At 43.7% G+C, this 18448-nt stretch overlaps 1 protein-coding gene across 1 annotated transcript; it reads left to right on the top strand.

Moving 5' to 3' along the window:
- Positions 1-218: 218 nt before the first annotated feature.
- Positions 219-18164, top strand: LOC119935621 (mitochondria localized glutamic acid rich protein). The gene is made up of 6 exons (XM_038755045.1): positions 219-396; positions 8300-8303; positions 9825-9840; positions 10956-11045; positions 14065-14155; positions 17560-18164. The coding sequence occupies exons 1-6, from the start codon at positions 219-221 to the stop codon at positions 18162-18164; spliced, it is 984 nt and encodes a 327-aa protein (XP_038610973.1).
- Positions 18165-18448: the final 284 nt, after the last annotated feature.

The raw sequence follows: 18448 nt of genomic DNA, 5'->3' as shown, positions 1-18448 counted from the left end.
TGTGTGCAGAGCACTGTACTAAGCGCTTGGGAAGGACAAATTGGCAACATAGAGAGACGGTCCCTACCCAACAGTGGGAAGTCCAAGTTGGCACCATAGAGAGAGGGGCCCTCCCCACCAACGGGCTCCCGGGCTAGAAATCCCATTATTAGTAGTAGTATTAGTATTATTATTGTTGTTATTATTGTTATTATTAGTATTATTCTGATTCTGAACCAATGCCAACCTGGTTATTCCGTGGGGTTGGCGTCTTTGTGGGCGGGGCTGGCAGTGCCCTCCGCCGCGGTGCTGTGCATCGGCAGCCGCGGGGCGCGATGTCTCTGGGCCGGGCGGTGTGGCAGGCGCTGGCTCTGCCCCTCAGGGCCCCCGCCAGCGCCTCGCTCCTCGGGAGGCACGGTAAGAGCCCCTCGTTCATCCTTCCCGTCGGATTTATTGAGCGCCTCCCGCCTGAGCAGCACTGTACTGAGCGCTGGGGAAGGACAAGCTGGACGTTGCCGGGGGCAGGGGGTACCCGGGTGGAGGCAGGTTACCGGGGCAACGAGCCACCGGGGAGGGATGGGGGCAAAATCCAGGGGCAACGGGCAGACGCAGGATAGGTACCGGGGGGAGGAATGGGATACACGGGAGGAGATAATAATAATAATGATAATGATAATGGCATTTATTAAGCGCTTACTATGTGCAAAGTACTGTTCTAAGCGCTGGGGAGGTTACAAGGAGGCCCATGGGGGTAGTGGAATGGGATAAGACAGGAGAAGGAGATAATAATGATAATAATGATGGCATTTATTAAGCGCTTACTATGTGCAAAGTACTGTTCTAAGCGCCGGGGAGGTTACAAGGCGGCCCATGGGGGTAGTGGAATGGGGTAGACGGGAGAAGGGGATAATAATAATAATAATGGCATTTATTAAAAGTTTACTATGTGCAAAGCACTGTTCTAAAGGCCGGGGAGGTTACAGGGCGGCCCGTGGGGGTAGTGGAATGGGGTAGACGGGAGAAGGAGATAATAATAATGGCATTTATTAAGCGCTTACTATGTGCCAAGCACTGTTCTAAGCGCTGGGGAGGTTACAAGGAGGCCCATGGGGGTAGTGGAATGGGGTAGACAGGAGAAGGAGATAATAATGATAATAATGATGGCATTTATTAAGCGCTTACTATGTGCAAAGTACTGTTCTAAGCGCTGGGGAGGTTACAAGGAGGCCCATGGGGGTAGTGGAATGGGGTAGACGGGAGAAGGAGATAATAATAATAATAATAATGGCATTTATTAAGCGCTTACTATGTGCCAAGCACTGTTCTAAGCGCTGGGGAGGTTACAGGGTGGCCCATGGGGGCAGTGGAATGGGGTAGGCAAGAGAAGGAGATAAAATAATAATAATAATAATAATGGCATTTATTAAGCGTTTACTATGTGCAAAGCACTGTTCTAAGCGCTGGAGAGGTTACAAGGCGGCCCATGGGGGTAGTGGAATGGGTTAGACGGGAGAAGGGGATAATAATAATAATGGCATTTATTAAGCGCTTACTATGTGCAAAGTACTGTTCTAAGCGCTGGGGAGGTTACAAGGTGGCCCATGGGGGTAGTGGAATGGGATAGACAGGAGAAGGGGATAATAATAATAATGGCATTTATTAAGCGTTTACTATGTGCAAAGCACTGTTCTAAGCGCCGGGGAGGTTACAAGGCGGCCCGTGGGGGTAGCGGAATGGAGTAGACGGGAGAAGGAGATAATAATAATAATAATGATGGCATTTATTAAGCGCTTACTATGTGCAAAGTACTGTTCTAAGCGCTGGGGAGGTTACAAGGCGGCCCATGGGGGTAGTGGAATGGGGTAGACAGGAGAAGGAGATAATAATAATAATAATAATAATAATGGCATTTATTAAGCGTTTACTATGTGCAAAGCACTGTTCTAAGCGCTGGGGAGGTTACAAGGCGGCCCATGGGGGTGGTGGAATGGGGTAGACAGGAGAAGGAGTAATAATAATAATAATAATAATAATGGCATTTATTAAGCGTTTACTATGTGCAAAGTACTGTTCTAAGCGCTGGGGAGGTTACAAGGCGGCCCATGGGGGTAGTGGAATGGGGTAGACGGGAGAAGGGGATAATAATAATAATAATGGCATTTATTAAAAGTTTACTATGTGCAAAGCACTGTTCTAAAGGCCGGGGAGGTTACAGGGCGGCCCATGGGGGTAGTGGAATGGGGTAGACGGGAGAAGGAGATAATAATAATGGCATTTATTAAGCGCTTACTATGTGCCAAGCACTGTTCTAAGCGCTGGGGAGGTTACAAGGAGGCCCATGGGGGTAGTGGAATGGGGTAGACATGAGAAGGAGATAATAATGATAATAATGATGGCATTTATTAAGCGCTTACTATGTGCAAAGTACTGTTCTAAGCGCTGGGGAGGTTACAAGGAGGCCCATGGGGGTAGTGGAATGGGGTAGACGGGAGAAGGAGATAATAATGATAATAATGATGGCATTTATTAAGCGCTTACTATGTGCAAAGTACTGTTCTAAGCGCCGGGGAGGTTACAAGGCGGCCCATGGGGGTGGTGGAATGGGGTAGACAGGAGAAGGAGTAATAATAATAATAATAATAATAATGGCATTTATTAAGCGTTTACTATGTGCAAAGTACTGTTCTAAGCGCTGGGGAGGTTACAAGGCGGCCCATGGGGGTAGTGGAATGGGGTAGACGGGAGAAGGGGATAATAATAATAATAATGGCATTTATTAAAAGTTTACTATGTGCAAAGCACTGTTCTAAAGGCCGGGGAGGTTACAGGGCGGCCCATGGGGGTAGTGGAATGGGGTAGACGGGAGAAGGAGATAATAATAATGGCATTTATTAAGCGCTTACTATGTGCCAAGCACTGTTCTAAGCGCTGGGGAGGTTACAAGGAGGCCCATGGGGGTAGTGGAATGGGGTAGACATGAGAAGGAGATAATAATGATAATAATGATGGCATTTATTAAGCGCTTACTATGTGCAAAGTACTGTTCTAAGCGCTGGGGAGGTTACAAGGAGGCCCATGGGGGTAGTGGAATGGGGTAGACGGGAGAAGGAGATAATAATGATAATAATGATGGCATTTATTAAGCGCTTACTATGTGCAAAGTACTGTTCTAAGCGCCGGGGAGGTTACAAGGCGGCCCATGGGGGTAGTGGAATGGGGTAGACGGGAGAAGGAGATAATAATAATAATAATGATGGCATTTATTAAGCGCTTACTATGTGCAAAGCACTGTTCTAAGCGCTGGGGAGGTTACAAGGCGGCCCATGGGGGTAGTGGAATGGGGTAGACAGGAGAAGGAGTAATAATAATAATAATGGCATTTATTAAAAGTTTACTATGTGCAAAGCACTGTTCTAAAGGCCGGGGAGGTTACAGGGCGGCCCGTGGGGGTAGTGGAATGGGATAAGACAGAAGGAGATAATAATAATAATGGCATTTATTAAGCGCTTACTATGTGCCAAGCACTGTTCTAAGCGCCGGGGAGGTTACAAGGTGGCCCATGGGGGTAGTGGAATTGGATAGACGGGAGAAGGGGATAATAATAATAATAATGGCATTTATTAAGCGCTTACTATGTGCAAAGCACTGTTCTAAGCGCTGGGGAGGTTACAAGGCGGCCCGTGGGGGTAGTGGAATGGGGTAGACGGGAGAAGGAGATAATAATAATAATAATGGCATTTATTAAGCGCTTACTATGTGCCAAGCACTGTTCTAAGCGCTGGGGAGGTTACAGGGTGGCCCATGGGGGCAGTGGAATGGGGTAGGCAAGAGAAGGAGATAAAATAATAATAATAATAATGGCATTTATTAAGCGTTTACTATGTGCAAAGCACTGTTCTAAGCGCTGGAGAGGTTACAAGGCGGCCCATGGGGGTAGTGGAATGGGTTAGACGGGAGAAGGGGATAATAATAATAATGGCATTTATTAAGCGCTTACTATGTGCAAAGTACTGTTCTAAGCGCTGGAGAGGTTACAAGGTGGCCCATGGGGGTAGTGGAATGGGATAGACAGGAGAAGGGGATAATAATAATAACGGCATTTATTAAGCGTTTACTATGTGCAAAGCACTGTTCTAAGCGCCGGGGAGGTTACAAGGCGGCCCGTGGGGGTAGCGGAATGGGGTAGACGGGAGAAGGAGATAATAATAATAATAATGATGGCATTTATTAAGCGCTTACTATGTGCAAAGTACTGTTCTAAGCGCTGGGGAGGTTACAAGGCGGCCCATGGGGGTAGTGGAATGGGATAGACAGGAGAAGGGGATAATAATAATAATGGCATTTATTAAGCGTTTACTATGTGCAAAGCACTGTTCTAAGCGCCGGGGAGGTTACAAGGCGGCCCGTGGGGGTAGCGGAATGGGGTAGACGGGAGAAGGAGATAATAATAATAATAATAATGGCATTTATTAAGCACTTACTATGTGCCAAGTACTGTTCTAAGCGCTGGGGAGGTTACAAGGAGGCCCATGGGGGTAGTGGAATGGGGTAGACAGGAGAAGGAGATAATAATGATAATAATGATGGTATTTATTAAGCGCTTACTATGTGCAAAGCACTGTTCTAAGCGCCGGGGAGGTTACAAGGTGGCCCATGGGGGTAGTGGAATTGGATAGACGGGAGAAGGGGATAATAATAATAATAATGGCATTTATTAAGCGTTTACTATGTGCAAAGCACTGTTCTAAGCGCTGGAGAGGTTACAAGGTGGCCCATGGGGGTAGTGGAATGGGGTAGACAGGAGAAGGGGATAATAATAATGGCATTTATTAAGCGCTTACTATGTGCAAAGTACTGTTCTAGGCGCCGGGGAGGTTAGAAGGCGGCCCATGGGGGTAGTGGAATGGGGTAGACAGGAGAAGGGGATAATAATAATAATGGCATTTATTAAGCGCTTACTATGTGCAAAGTACTGTTCTAAGCGCTGGGGAGGTTACAAGGTGGCCCGTGGGGGTAGTGGAATGGGGTAGAGGGGAGAAGGAGATAATAATAATAATAATAATGATGGCATTTATTAAGCGCTTACTATGTGCAAAGCACTGTTCTAAGCGCCTGGGAGGTTACAAGGCGGCCCATGGGGGTAGTGGAATGGGGTAGACGGGAGAAGGAGATAATAATAATAATAATGGCATTTATTAAGCGCTTACTATGTGCAAAGCACTGTTCTAAGCGCCGGGGAGGTTACAAGGCGGCCCATGGGGGTAGTGGAATGGGGTAGACGGGAGAAGGAGATAATAATAATAATAATAATGGCATTTATTAAGCGCTTACTATGTGCAAAGCACTGTTCTAAGCGCTGGGGAGGTTACAAGGCGGCCCATGGGGGTAGTGGAATGGGGTAGACGGGAGAAGGCGATAACAATAATAATAATAATAATGGCATTTATTAAGCGCTTACTATGTGAGCCCACTGTTGGGTAGGGACCATCTCTTAATGTTGCCAACTTTGGAGTCAGAGGTCATGGGTTCGAATCCCGGCTCTGCCAGTTGCCAGCTGTGTGACTTTGGGCAAGTCACTTCACTTCTCTGGGCCTCAGTTCCCTCATCTGTAAAATGGGGATTAAGACTGTGAGCCCCATGTGGGACAACCTGATCACCTTGTAACCTTCCCAGCGCTTAGAACAGTGCTCTGCACATAGTAAGCGCTTAATAAATGCCATTATTATTATTATTATTCTCTGTGCCTCAGTTACCTCATCTGTAAAATGGGGATCAAAACTGTGAGCCCCTCGTGGGACAGCCTGATTGCCTTGTAGCCTTCCCAGTGCTTAGAACAGTGCTCTGCACATAGTAAGCGCTTGATAAATGCCATTATTATTATTATTATTATTATTCTCTGTGCCTCAGTTACCTCATCTGTAAAATGGTGATTGAAACTGTGAGCCCCTCGTGGGACAATATGATCACCTTATAACCTTCCCAGCGCCTAGAACAGTGCTCTGCACACAGTAAGCGCTTAATAAACACCATTATTATTATTATTCTCTGTGCCTCAGTTACCTCATCAGTAAAATGGGGATTAAAACTGTGAGCCCCTCGTGGGACAGCCTGATTGCCTTGTAACCTTCCCTGTGCTTAGAACAGTGCTCTACACATAGTAAGTGCTTAATAAATGCCATTATTATTATTATTATTCTCTGTGCCTCAGTTACCTCATCTGTAAAATGGGGATTAAAACTGTGAGCCCCTCGTGGGACAGCCTGATCGCCTTGTAACCTCCCCAGCGCTTAGAACAGTGCTCTGCACATAGTAAGCGCTTAACAAATACCATTATTATTATTATCATGGGTTCAAATCCCCGCTCCGCCAATTGTCAGCTGGGTGCCTTGGGGCAAGTCACTTCACTTCTCTGGGCCTCAGTTCCCTCATCTGTAAAATGAGGATTAAAACTGTGAGCCCCCCGTGGGACAACCTGATCACCTTGTAACCTCCCCAGTGCTTAGTACAGTGTTCTCTGCACACAGTAAGCGCTCAATAAATACGGTTGAATGAATGAATGAATGAACAGGGACAGGGTAAGGGGCTCTGGGAAGAGAAAATGGAGCAGGGGCAGGCTATTATTATTATTATTATTATTATTATTATTATTATTATTATTATTATTATTGTTATTCTCTGTGCCTCAGTTCCCTCATCTGTAAAATGGGGATTAAACCTGTGAGCCCCTCATGGCCAACCTGATCACCTTGTAACCTTCCCAGCGCTTAGAACAGTGCTTCGCACATAGTAAGTGCTTAATAAAATGCCATTATTATTATTATTATGAAAATGGGGATTAAGACTGTGAGCCCCACGTGGGACAACCTGATCACCTTGTATCTCCCCAGCGCTTAGAACGGCGCTTTGCACATAATAAGCGCTTAATAAAATGCCATTATTATTATTATTAAAATGGGGATTAAGACTGTGAGCCCCATGTGGGACAACCTGATCACCTTGTATCTCCCCCAGCGCTTAGAATGGTGCTTTGCACATAGTAAGTGCTTAATAAAATTCCATTATTATTATTAATAAAATGGGGATTAAGACCGTGAGCCCCCCGTGGCACAACCTGATCACCTTGTATCCCCCCAGCATTTAGAACAGTGCTTTGCACATAGTAAGTGCTTAATAAAATGCCATTATTATTATTATTAAAATGGGGATTAAGACTGTGAGCCCCACGTGGGACAACCTGATCACCTTGTATCCCCCCCCCAGCGCTTAGAACAGTGCTTTGCACATAGTAAGCGCTTAATAAAATGCCATTATTATTATTATTATTAAAATGGGGATGAAGACTGTGAGCCCCACGTGGGACAACCTGATCACCTTGTATCCCCCCAGCACTTAGAACAGTGTTTTGCACACAGTAAGTGCTTAATAAAATGCCATTATTATTATTATTAAAATGGGGATGAAGACTGTGAGCCCCACGTGGGACAACCTGATCACCTTTTATCCCCCCAGCACTTAGAATGGTGCTTTGCACATAGTAAGTGCTTAATAAAATGCCATTATTATTATTATTATTAAAATGGGGATTAAGACTGTGAGCCCCACGTGGGACAACCTGATCACCTTGTATCCCCCCAGCATTTAGAACGGTGCTTTGCACATAGTAAGCGCTTAATAAAATGCCATTATTATTATGATTAAAATGGGGATTAAGACTGTGAGCCCCACGTGGGACAACCTGATCACCTTGTATCCCCCCAGCGCTTAAAACAGTGCTTTGCACATAGTAAGCGCTTAACAAATGCCATCATTATTATTATTTGGGGGTCTCCCTCAGAGATCTCTGGTTTGAAATCCCTCCCAGCTCAGTGCTCAGCCCCTGCCCTATCCATCACCTCGGAAGGAATCTGTGTCTTCCTGGTAGTTTGTCTGTTTTGGTCTTCCCATCTCTTTGTGTGGGCCTTTTTTTCCTCATCTTGTCTTGGCAGGGGGGTCTCTGTCTGTTAGGGTGTACTGACAGGCCACAGTCCTTTCCATTTTCCATCATTCAGTCGACCAGTGGTATTTATTATTAAGCGATTACTATGTACCCCGCTACCCCCAGCTCCATACTAAATGCTTGTGAAAATACAACTCAATAGTAGCGGCGTGGCCTAGGGAAAACTTTCCCCCTTAGGGAGGGAAAGAGGACAAGGATAGGAAGAGTTGTTGTTTCGGTCTTGTCAAGATAGGGCAGCTGTCACTAGTCTGGGAGGGGCAAGGGATGATAAAGATGACCCTGGCCGTGGCCTTTTGTCTGCTGTTTCAACATTTTTTTTTGTAGCAACGTACGTTTCCCATTTATTATTAACAACATTCCAAGTCAGACTCCTGACGGGATCTCCGGCTAAATCTCCGTATGGTTTTTGGCGGCACCGTCGCAATCCCCGTTCTCACTCTCAACTCTCTCTCATGGCCGTTTGTTTTCCATTGGCCTTTCCTGAGAAATCTCCCTGTAGCTCTCTTACTGTGATGAGGACTAAAATTGCACTCCAGTGTGAGTGTAGTATGATAATTATACGTTGCAGCTTTAGAGTAGTAAATCATCCTTTTAACAGATTATATTTTAAAACATGTATCTTAGAGAGAGATATATTTATCTCTCTGTTGTACAGTAGAATATAGTGACTGCTGGCGTTACCCTGGACTCATCTCTCTCATTCAACCCACACGTTCAGTATGTCATGAAAACGTGTAGGTTTTGCCTTCACAATATCTCTAAAATTCTCCTTACTTTCCATCAAAACTGTTACCACGGTGATCCAAGCGTTTATTGTCTCCCGCCTTGACTACTGCAGTAAGCCTCCTCGCCGACCTCCCTGCCTCCCATCTCTCCCCACTCCGGTCCATACTTCTCCCTTCTGCCCAGATCATTTCTTTGGAAAATCCATTCAGCCCATATTTCCCCACTTCTCGAAAGCCTCCAGTGGTTGCCCATCCATCAAACAGAGACTTCTTACGTTTGGCTTTAAGACACTCTCTTTACCTCAGACTCGTCCATCCCACCACCAACCCCTCGCACGTGTCCTCCCTCGCATCTAGAACTCCCTCCCCGTTCATATCCTACGGCCCACCATTATTCAGAACCGTCCTAAAATCGCATCTCCTGCGAAGACTGAGCCCTCGTTTCCCCTCCCCATCCTCCCCACACTGTCAACTCTACACTTAAACCCTTTGATACTCACCCCAACCCCAGACCGCTTCTGTAAATAGCCTCATACTCTACCATTTCCCCTTTCTGAAATTTATTGTAATGTCTATCTCTCCCAAAGACCGTAAGCTCCTTGTGGGCTGAGGTCATGATGTCTACTAACTCTGCTCAGCGCTTAGAACGGTGCTCGGCACATAGTGAGCGCTTAAAAGTACCACAATTCTTTATTGTAGTATACTCTCCTAAGCATTTAGTGCAGTGCTCTGCGCGCAGTAAGCGCTCAATAAATATCATCGATTGATTGTGTAGTTGTTGCGGCTATGGGCGTGCCTTGGACTCTGACCCACAAGGAGCCTGAAATTCTGCATCTCTAGCTACAGAATCCTTTTGATTTTTTGTTTTTATTTTATGCATTTGTCCTTGTTTTGCTGTTTTATTGTTTCATCTCTGCTTTGCAATCAATCAATCAATCATATTTATTGAGCGCTTACTGTGTGCAGAGCACTGTACTAAGCGCTTGGGAAGTACAAGTTGGCAACACATAGGGACAGTCCTTTGCACATAGTAAGCACTTAATAAATGCCATTATTATTATTATCGCTTATGTATCTGTCGCCATTCCCCTCTAATTTCCCACTTTTTTTTTATCCTTTATCAGCTGTGCTCAGCCCACAGTAAGGGCTTAATAAATATCATTATGACGCCTTTACATTTGCTACTTAGTACAACTACAGCTCATTGAGTCATTCATACTAGTAGGTAACTTGGATTTGCATAATTTTAGTACACCCTGAAAGGTAACCTTCAAATTCCATTTGTGTGAAAGACACATACTGCTGTAGTATCATCTTAACTGCTCATTATTATAAATTTTGGCCCTTATTCCCCTCTCTCTGTGTTTTTATCTTGTTTTAATTTTATCTAAAAATTATTTCCCACTTTTTTTATCCTTTCTCAGCCGTGCTCAGCCCACAGTAAGGGCTTAATAAATATCATTATGACTCCTTTACATTTGCTACTTAGTACAACTACGGCTCATTGAGTCATTCATACTAGTAGGTAACTTGGATTTGCATAATTTTAGTAAACCCTGAAAGATAACCTTCAAATTCCATTTGTGTGAAAGACACATACTGCTGTAGTACCATCTTAACTGCTCATTATTATAAATTTTGGCCCTTATTCCCCTCTCTCTGTGTTTTTATCTTGTTTTAATTTTATCTAAAAATTATTGGAAAATCGTTAAAAACCGGTAGTTTAGTTCCAGATTTTAAACTGTTTTTCCACCTAAATCTGCCATGTGTTAGTAGCCGACTGCGCATAGTGTACGAATAGTATCTGCTATTAAAATATAGACATTTCACAGCTTCAAGTGACTTGAAAATTCTCTTGTTATTCTTTTAAGAATATGATCCTATGTACTTCCCAAGCGCTTAGCACGGTGCTCTGCACACAGTAAGCGCTCAATAAACGCGATTGAATGAACAAATGAGTATTTAATGACGGTTTTAAAAAACCATAGTCAATAAGTCAGGAGACTGCTGAGTGTAATTCATTCAACCGAGCGCTTACTGTGTGCAGGGCACTGTACTAAGCGCTTGCGTGTTCCGTGAGATATTTTCCAAGTTTACGACATTTATTGGATGACTGGTTGTACATGATGTATTAGACTCCAAATGCTTTGAAGGAAAAAAATGCTGCTGCAGTGCCATTGTCCAGAATAGTCCTGTGCTTCAGTAGCGGAGGGCTAACGGTTTTTAAAATTGATTTTCCAGCCTCTCTTCGCCAGATGTCATCCAGTGGTGTCCCTGGATTACCCGGGTCCAATATGATCTACTATCTGTTCGTAGGTGTGACTGTTAGTGGCGGTGGATATTATGTAAGTGCTTTGCAAAAATTACCCTATTATTCCTATTTGAAAATGTATCTTTGGCCACTGGGTGGACTCTAATTAGTACTTAGCCGTAATTAATTTTATTTATTTATATTAATGTCCATCTCCCCCTCTAGATTGTAAGCTCATTGTGGTGAGGGAACATGTCTAACTTCATTATATTGCACTCTCCCAAGCACTTAGTATGGTGCCCAGCACATAGTAAGCACCCAATAAATACTGTCTATTGATAGATAACTGTATGGCATCGTAACTTGGATTTTTAATTGGGATTTTATATTTTCAAAGTATTTTTCAATCAATCAATCAATCAATCGTATTTATTGAGCGCTTACTGTGTGCAGAGCACTGTCCTAAGCGCTTGGGAAGTACAAGTTGGCAACATATAGAGACGGTCCCTACCCAACAGTGGGCTCACAGTTCCTTCAACTATTAGTTGTTGACATATCAGCATTATTTATGTAAGAGTATATACTGAAATATCCATTAGAGTTCTCGATTAGAAGACTGCTATGAGATTTTAAATCCTAGTTCAATTGTTTTTAATAGTATTTAATAATGCTGGCATTTGTTAAGCGCTTACTATGTGCCAAGCACTGTTCTAAGCGCCGGAGTAGATACAAGTTAAATGACATCAATCACAAGCCCTGTCCCACATGGGGCTCACGGACTAAGTAGGAGGGGGAACAAGTATCTAATTCCCATTTTATAATGAAGGAAACTGAGGCACAGAGAAGTTAAATGCCATTCCCAAGGTCACACGGCTGGTAAGTGGCAGAGCTGGGATTAGAATCCAGATCCTGTGACTCTGGGGCCCGCGCTCTTTTCAGTGGGCCATGCTGCTTCCTGGTTGGGAATTTTCATCCTGATTCATTAGAATCATCATCATCATCATCATCAATCGTATTTATTGAGCGCTTACTGTGTGCAGAGCACTGTACTAAGCGCTTGGGAAGTACAAATTGGCAACATATAGAGACGGTCCCTACCCAACAGTGGGCTCACAGTCTAAAAGGGGGAGACAGAGAAGAAAACCAAACATACTAACAGAATAAAATAAATAGAATAGATATGTACAAGTAAAATAAATAAATAAATAGAATCTTTTACATTATTTCATTGTATCGCTATGATTATGTTCTTCGTAAAAATTGCTCGACGTAGAGGAGCAGTATCGTGAAATAATGTAAAAGATTCTAATGAAAATTTTAATTGGGCTAGTTTAATCATCAATCATCATCATCATCAATCGTATTTATTCATCATCATCATCATCAATCGTATTTATTGAGCGCTTACTGTGTGCAGAGCACTGTACTAAGCGCTTGGGAAGTACAAATTGGCAACATATAGAGACGGTCCCTACCCAACAGTGGGCTCACAGTCTAAAAGGGGGAGACAGAGAAGAAAACCAAACATACTAACAGAATAAAATAAATAGAATAGATATGTACAAGTAAAATAAATAAATAAATAGAATCTTTTACATTATTTCATTGTATCGCTATGATTATGTTCTTCGTAAAAATTGCTCCACGTAGAGGAGCAGTATCGTGAAATAATGTAAAAGATTCTAATGAAAATTTTAATTGGGCTATTTTAATCATCAATCATCATCATCATCAATCGTATTTATTGAGCGCTTACTGTGTGCAGAGCACTGTACTAAGCGCTTGGGAAGTACAAGTTGGCAACATATAGAGACAGTCCCTACCCAACAGTGGGCTCACAGTCTAAAAGTCTAATCTTTTGGGGTATTTCCCTATTATGAATGGAAAGCAAGAAGGTAGCGTGAACATAAGCTGAAAGAATTATGTGAGTTATCTACAATCAAAGTGATAGTTTAATATTACCTGAGTTCGTTGTTGCATAGCGAAGGACTGCAACTGTTCCAATTTGAATTCTAGAATCATTTGTCATGGGCGCTCACGCCCGCAAACAGTTCTTTCTCAACACTAAAATATAAATTAATCAAATTTAAAAATTAATATGTCGCTTTCTAGGTGTGTGTGAAGTTTCTAGCATAGTTTGCTAACTTGTTCCCCTATCCCACCTTCCATGTTTTTAATTCTCCTCACCTTATGACATACCAGTTCTCTATTCTCTTCCTTTGCTTAGGATTGCATGGCAAAACTTTTAATAGAGTGCTCTGCACACAGTAAGCGCTCAATAAATACGATTGATTGATCGTCCCCCTCTCCATCCCCCCATCTTACCTCCTTCCCTTCCCCACAGCACCTGTATATATGTATATATGTTTGTACATATTTATTACTCTATTTATTTATTTATTTTACTTGTACATATCTATTCTATTTATTTTATTTTGTCAGTATGTTTGGTTTTGTTCTCTGTCTCCCCCTTTTAGACTGTGAGCCCAATGTTGGGTAGGGACTGTCTCTATATGTTGCCAATTTGTACTTCCCGAGCGCTTAGTACAGTGCTCTGCACACAGTAAGTGCTCAATAAATACGATTGATTGATCGTCCCCCCTCCATCCCCCCACCTTACCTCCTTCCCTTCCCCACAGCACCTGTATATATGTATATATGTTTGTACATATTTATTACTCTATTTATTTATTTATTTATTTATTTTACTTGTACATATCTATTCTATTTATTTTATTTTGTTAGTATGTTTGGTTTTGTTCTCTGTCTCCCCCTTTTAGACTGTGAGCCCACTGTTGGGTAGGGACTGTCTCTATATGTTGCCAATTTGTACTTCCCAAGCGCTTAGTACAGTGCTCTGCACATAGTAAGCGCTCAATAAATATGATTGATTGATTGATTTGATAAAAAAATGGAATGGGCATGGAGTGGTAACCAGTGTTTTTGTTTCATGATTCCAGTGTTTTCTTCTCTCTTGCATCCGTATAGACACAAACACGCTCACCACATCATGCTCCACTTCTAGTTATTTGGGAATTGTATCCCTAGAACTTGGTGTTTCCAAGTGTGAAGGGCAGAACTCTGGAATGAAAGAGAACGTGTTTTATTTTCAGGCTTACCGAACATTCACTTCAGACCGAGCCAGGTATACAGATCGGATGGCCAGTTTGCAAGAGAGAACCAAAGCGGATGAGCTTCCTCCAGGTATTCCTTAGATTTCGTCTCACCTTCCTTTTGTCTTCCTCTTTTATGGTATTTGTTAAGCACTTACTGAGTGGCAGGCACGGTACTAAGCGCTGGGGTAGATACACGATAATCAGGTTGGACGTGGAGCTCGCAGTCTTAATCCCCACTTTTCAGATGAGGTAACTGAGGCACAGAGAAGCTAAGTGACTCGCCCAAAGGGGCACAGCAGACAAGTTGGTATTAGAACCCAGATCCACCTGACTCCTAAGTCTGTGCTCTATTCATCATCAATCGTATTTATTGAGCGCTTACTGTGTGCAGAGCACTGTACTAAGCGCTTGGGAAGTACAAATTGGTAACATATAGAGACAGTCCCTACCCAACAGTGGGCTCACAGTCTAAAAGGGGACTATTCGCTGGGGCACGCTGCTTCGCTACTTGATTCCTTTGGAATCAACGTCCGTGTTTCAATCAATCAGTCGACATTAGTCTCAACCATTCGACAGTATTTATTAAGCACCTACTGCGTTTAGACCGCTGTAATATGCGCTCGAGTTTGAAGACACTATCCTTGCCCCTTCTAGACTGTGAGCCCACTGTTGGGTAGGGACCGTCTCTATATGTTGCCAACTTGTACCTCCCAAGCGCTTAGTGCAGTGCTCTGCACACAGTAAGCACTCAATAAATACGATTGAATGAATGAATGAATGAATGATGATAATGAAGTCTAACCACCAAGGTTGGACGGGTAGGTGAATGTTGGCAGAGCCTAAGCCCTGCGATCGGACTGCAAGCTCACTGTGGGCAGGGAATGTGTCTGTTATATTATGTTGTACTCTCCCAAGCACTTAGTACAGTGCTCTGCAGACTGTATGTGCTCAATAAATACGATGGACTGTCTTGAAAGCTCTTCACGGGTAGCGATGGCGTCTTTTACTTCCAGTATACATTCCCCAGTGCCTAGTAGGCTCAGTCAGTGTTGAGATGAGAAGCAGCGTGGCTCAGTAGAAAGAGCCCGGGCTTTGGAGTCAGAGGTCATGGGTTCAAATCCCGGCTCCGCCAATTGTCAGCTGTGTGACTTTGGGTAAGTCGCTTAACTTCTCTGTGCCTCAGTTACCTCATCTGTAAAATGGGGATTAAGACTGTGAGCCCCCCCGTGGGACAACCTGACCACTTTGTAACCTCCCCAGCGCTTAGAACGGTGCTTTGCACGGAGTAAGTGCTTAATAAATGCCATCATTGGAGAAGCAGTGTGGCTGAGTGGAAAGAGCCCGGGCTTTGGAGTCAGAGGTCACGGGTTCAAATCCCGGCTCCTCCAATTGTCAGCTGTGTGACTTTGGGCAGGTCACTTCACTTCTCTGTGCCTCAGTTCCCTCATCTGTAAAATGGGGATGAAGACTGTGAGCCCCCCCATGGGACAACCCGATCACCTTGTAACCTCCCCAGCGCTTAGAACAGTGCTTTGCACAAAGCAAGCGCTTAACAAATGCCATTATTATTATGATGATGATGATGATATGCTCTGATGGCTTGGTTTTTCTGGTTGGAAGCGTTCTGAATGCTAATGAATCCTGACCACATTTATTTCCCTGGTTCTCGAGAGTTGTTACCTGCTCTGTCCTGTTTTTGTCTTTTATTTTGGGTGTGTTCTGACCAGGGAGAGGTCTGTTGTTGTAAACTGTCTTCCCACCTCCGAAACCCGATCTCGTAGGTCTCACCAATTTGGAATAGCTTGGTTTTCGCAATCGCGGCCAGAGTTTCCAAACCAAAAAAATCAAGGTTTACAAGTTAACATCTATTATATTGGCAGGCTCTTGGGCCATCCCAAGTCACCATCCTGTTCAAATTTTGGTCCCATAATTGTCCTTCCTAAATTATGATTTGTTTTTTTCTTTTTTAACCTTACTCTGGTAGTTCTAGGACCGGATGCTAGAAGTTTCCCACCATTTAAAGCACGAGTTCTGCTTGCAGTCATGCGACCAGAAACTCCTACAATGCCACTTGGCCTCCAGATGATCAATCAATCAATCAATCGTATTTATTGAGCACTTACTGTGTGCAGAGCACTGTACTAAGCGCTTGGGAAGTACAAGTTGGCAACATATAGAGACAGTCCCTACCCAACAGTGGGCTCACAGGCTAAAAGAGCCTCCCTCCTCCTCTTCCCTGATCCAACCGATCTTCCAAGCCCATAGAGCACTGGGAGCAGGGAATGCCGCTGTTTATTTTCATATTGTACTTTCCAAAGCGCTTAGTACAGTGCTCTACACAGAGTAAGAGCTCAATAAACACAATTGAATGAATTAATGACTGAGGATTCTGACCACGGATTGTTCACATGGAGCAGGGAAGTATCAGAAGCATGTTGCTCCAAGTCCTGTTTAATCTGCTCATTTTTACTAGTGATATTTATATAAAAATGAGTGCAGTTTCACTTGTTCTCGTATGACTTATATTCAATTCTTGTCCTGTATGCCTTTCTTCCTCCACACAAACTGTGAATCACTTGTGGGACAGGGACGATAAGTTCTTTCCTCATATCTACCCCATTAATTAGTACAGTGCTTTGTACCATGTAAGCACTTAATACCAGAAAATGTCTGCCGCAGTAATAATAATAATAATAATGATAGAAACAACCATGATAGTAATATATTTTTTCTTAGTCTCTGGCATCCAAAAAGACAGAAACCTCAGATTCCTAAAGATCAGCAGGGCCTAGTGAAAAAATGGCAGGCCTAGACCAGTGTTTTAATCCGATCTCTCTCACTTGGCTGCTGTGTGACCTTGGGCAAGTCACTTAACTTCCCTGTGCCTCAGTTTCCTCCTCAGTAAAATGGGGATTCAATAACTGTTGTTTCTCCCCCTTAGATTGTGAGCCCCTTGTGGGAGAGGGGCTGGTACTAACTTGATTATCTCATCTCTACCACAGTGCTTGGCACGTAGTAAGTACTTAACAGATAATCAATCAATCAATCAATTGTATTTATTGAGCGCTTACTGTGTGCAGAGCACTGTACTAAGCGCTTGGGAAGTACAAGTTGACAACATATCCAACAATGGGCTCACAGTCTAAAAAAATACCACAATTATTATCATTAAAATCCAGTGGCTTTTATATTTAATTCCTTCAGATTCTTTGCTGTAAGTCCTTTGCTCTAAATCATACCTTCTTCCCCACCCAGAAATGATCCAATTTTTTGGATCAGTTAAAGGGCTCACCGTGCAGGGTTAGAGATAACAGTTGCCGCGGGACGATTCCTTACATTTTACGCATGAAAAGTCTCATCCAGAGACTTGCATCAATAAAATCTATGCAATGTACTTTTGACCAGTTGAACACAGATGGGTTAACTTTTTATTTTCCTGCTTCTCTTTTCATTTCTACTTTTTTGCGGGGGAATGGGATGGATTTTTGAAAGGTGAAGATGCAGACCCCGCAGAACCCGGTGAAGAAAGCTCAGCGGCCAGTGACGTAGATGCAGTAGAGTCCGCAAAAGTGGCCTCTGGAGAAATTCCGGGAGCTACAGAGGACCGCACGGAGGTGGCCGCAATAATCCAAGCTGATTCCGAGGATCCGGGAGCTATCACGGAGGAAGCTGGCGATGCTGAAAGAAGTCCGGAGCGTGGCAATGCCGATGCGGTTCAAGTGGCAGCAGTCAATGTGGAAACTGGTCCAGGGGGCACAGAGTCAGGGGCGGGAGAGGTTACTAGTCCGGAGGGCACAGAGGCAAGTGAAGGGGAGGTTACAGGAATCGGTATCGAAGCTAGTCCAGAGGGCACAGAGGGCACAGAGGGCACAGAGGTTACAGGGATCAGTCCTGAAGCAAGCCCACTGGGCACAGACCCAAGTGCGGAGGAGGCTAGCCATGAAAGGCCTGCAGTTCCCCAGCAGAATGACTGCCCTGCGGGAGATCCCCAATTGCAGGAGGAGAAGAAATCTCCAGTCGAAAGTGAACCCCCGGCAGGGGATGAATTGCAGGAGGTGCCTAGTGACATACCCGATGCTGCCTCTGCCCAAGGTTAATCTAATAAGACGTTTATATCTTATTAGAAAAAAAAACCACAGGGGGAAATGTTATTTTGTCGACTCGCTAAATACTTTTGATATTCCTCGTAGAAGTAGTTCTTTTAAAAAAAAAAATCAAGGGTTCATTTCCTAAACCCTTGTGGTACCTTGGAAAATTAGGGCATTCAAGGATCATCTTAGAGATGATTTGTAAGCATCCAGAGAGATTTCTCTTCTCCTGGCGTGTCTTACACTGGGGGAGTAGTGGATCAGTTTGAAAATATATTAAAAAAAAAGAATCT

This window comes from Tachyglossus aculeatus, chromosome 12, assembly GCF_015852505.1.
Source record: "Tachyglossus aculeatus isolate mTacAcu1 chromosome 12, mTacAcu1.pri, whole genome shotgun sequence".
Lineage (NCBI taxonomy): Eukaryota > Metazoa > Chordata > Mammalia > Monotremata > Tachyglossidae > Tachyglossus > Tachyglossus aculeatus.
The sequence above is the reverse complement of the archived record's forward strand: the minus strand, read 5'-3'. Positions and strand labels throughout refer to the sequence as shown.

Excerpts from the sequence above, each read along its gene's own strand:
- LOC119935621 (XM_038755045.1), top strand. The coding sequence starts at position 219 with ATGCCAACCTGGTTATTCCGTGGGGTTGGCGTCTTTGTGGGCGGGGCT. Across the intron at positions 11,046-14,064 it reads TTAGTGGCGGTGGATATTAT|GCTTACCGAACATTCACTTC; the intron begins GTAAGTGCTTTG and ends TTTTATTTTCAG. Across the intron at positions 14,156-17,559 it reads AGCGGATGAGCTTCCTCCAG|GTGAAGATGCAGACCCCGCA; the intron begins GTATTCCTTAGA and ends GATTTTTGAAAG.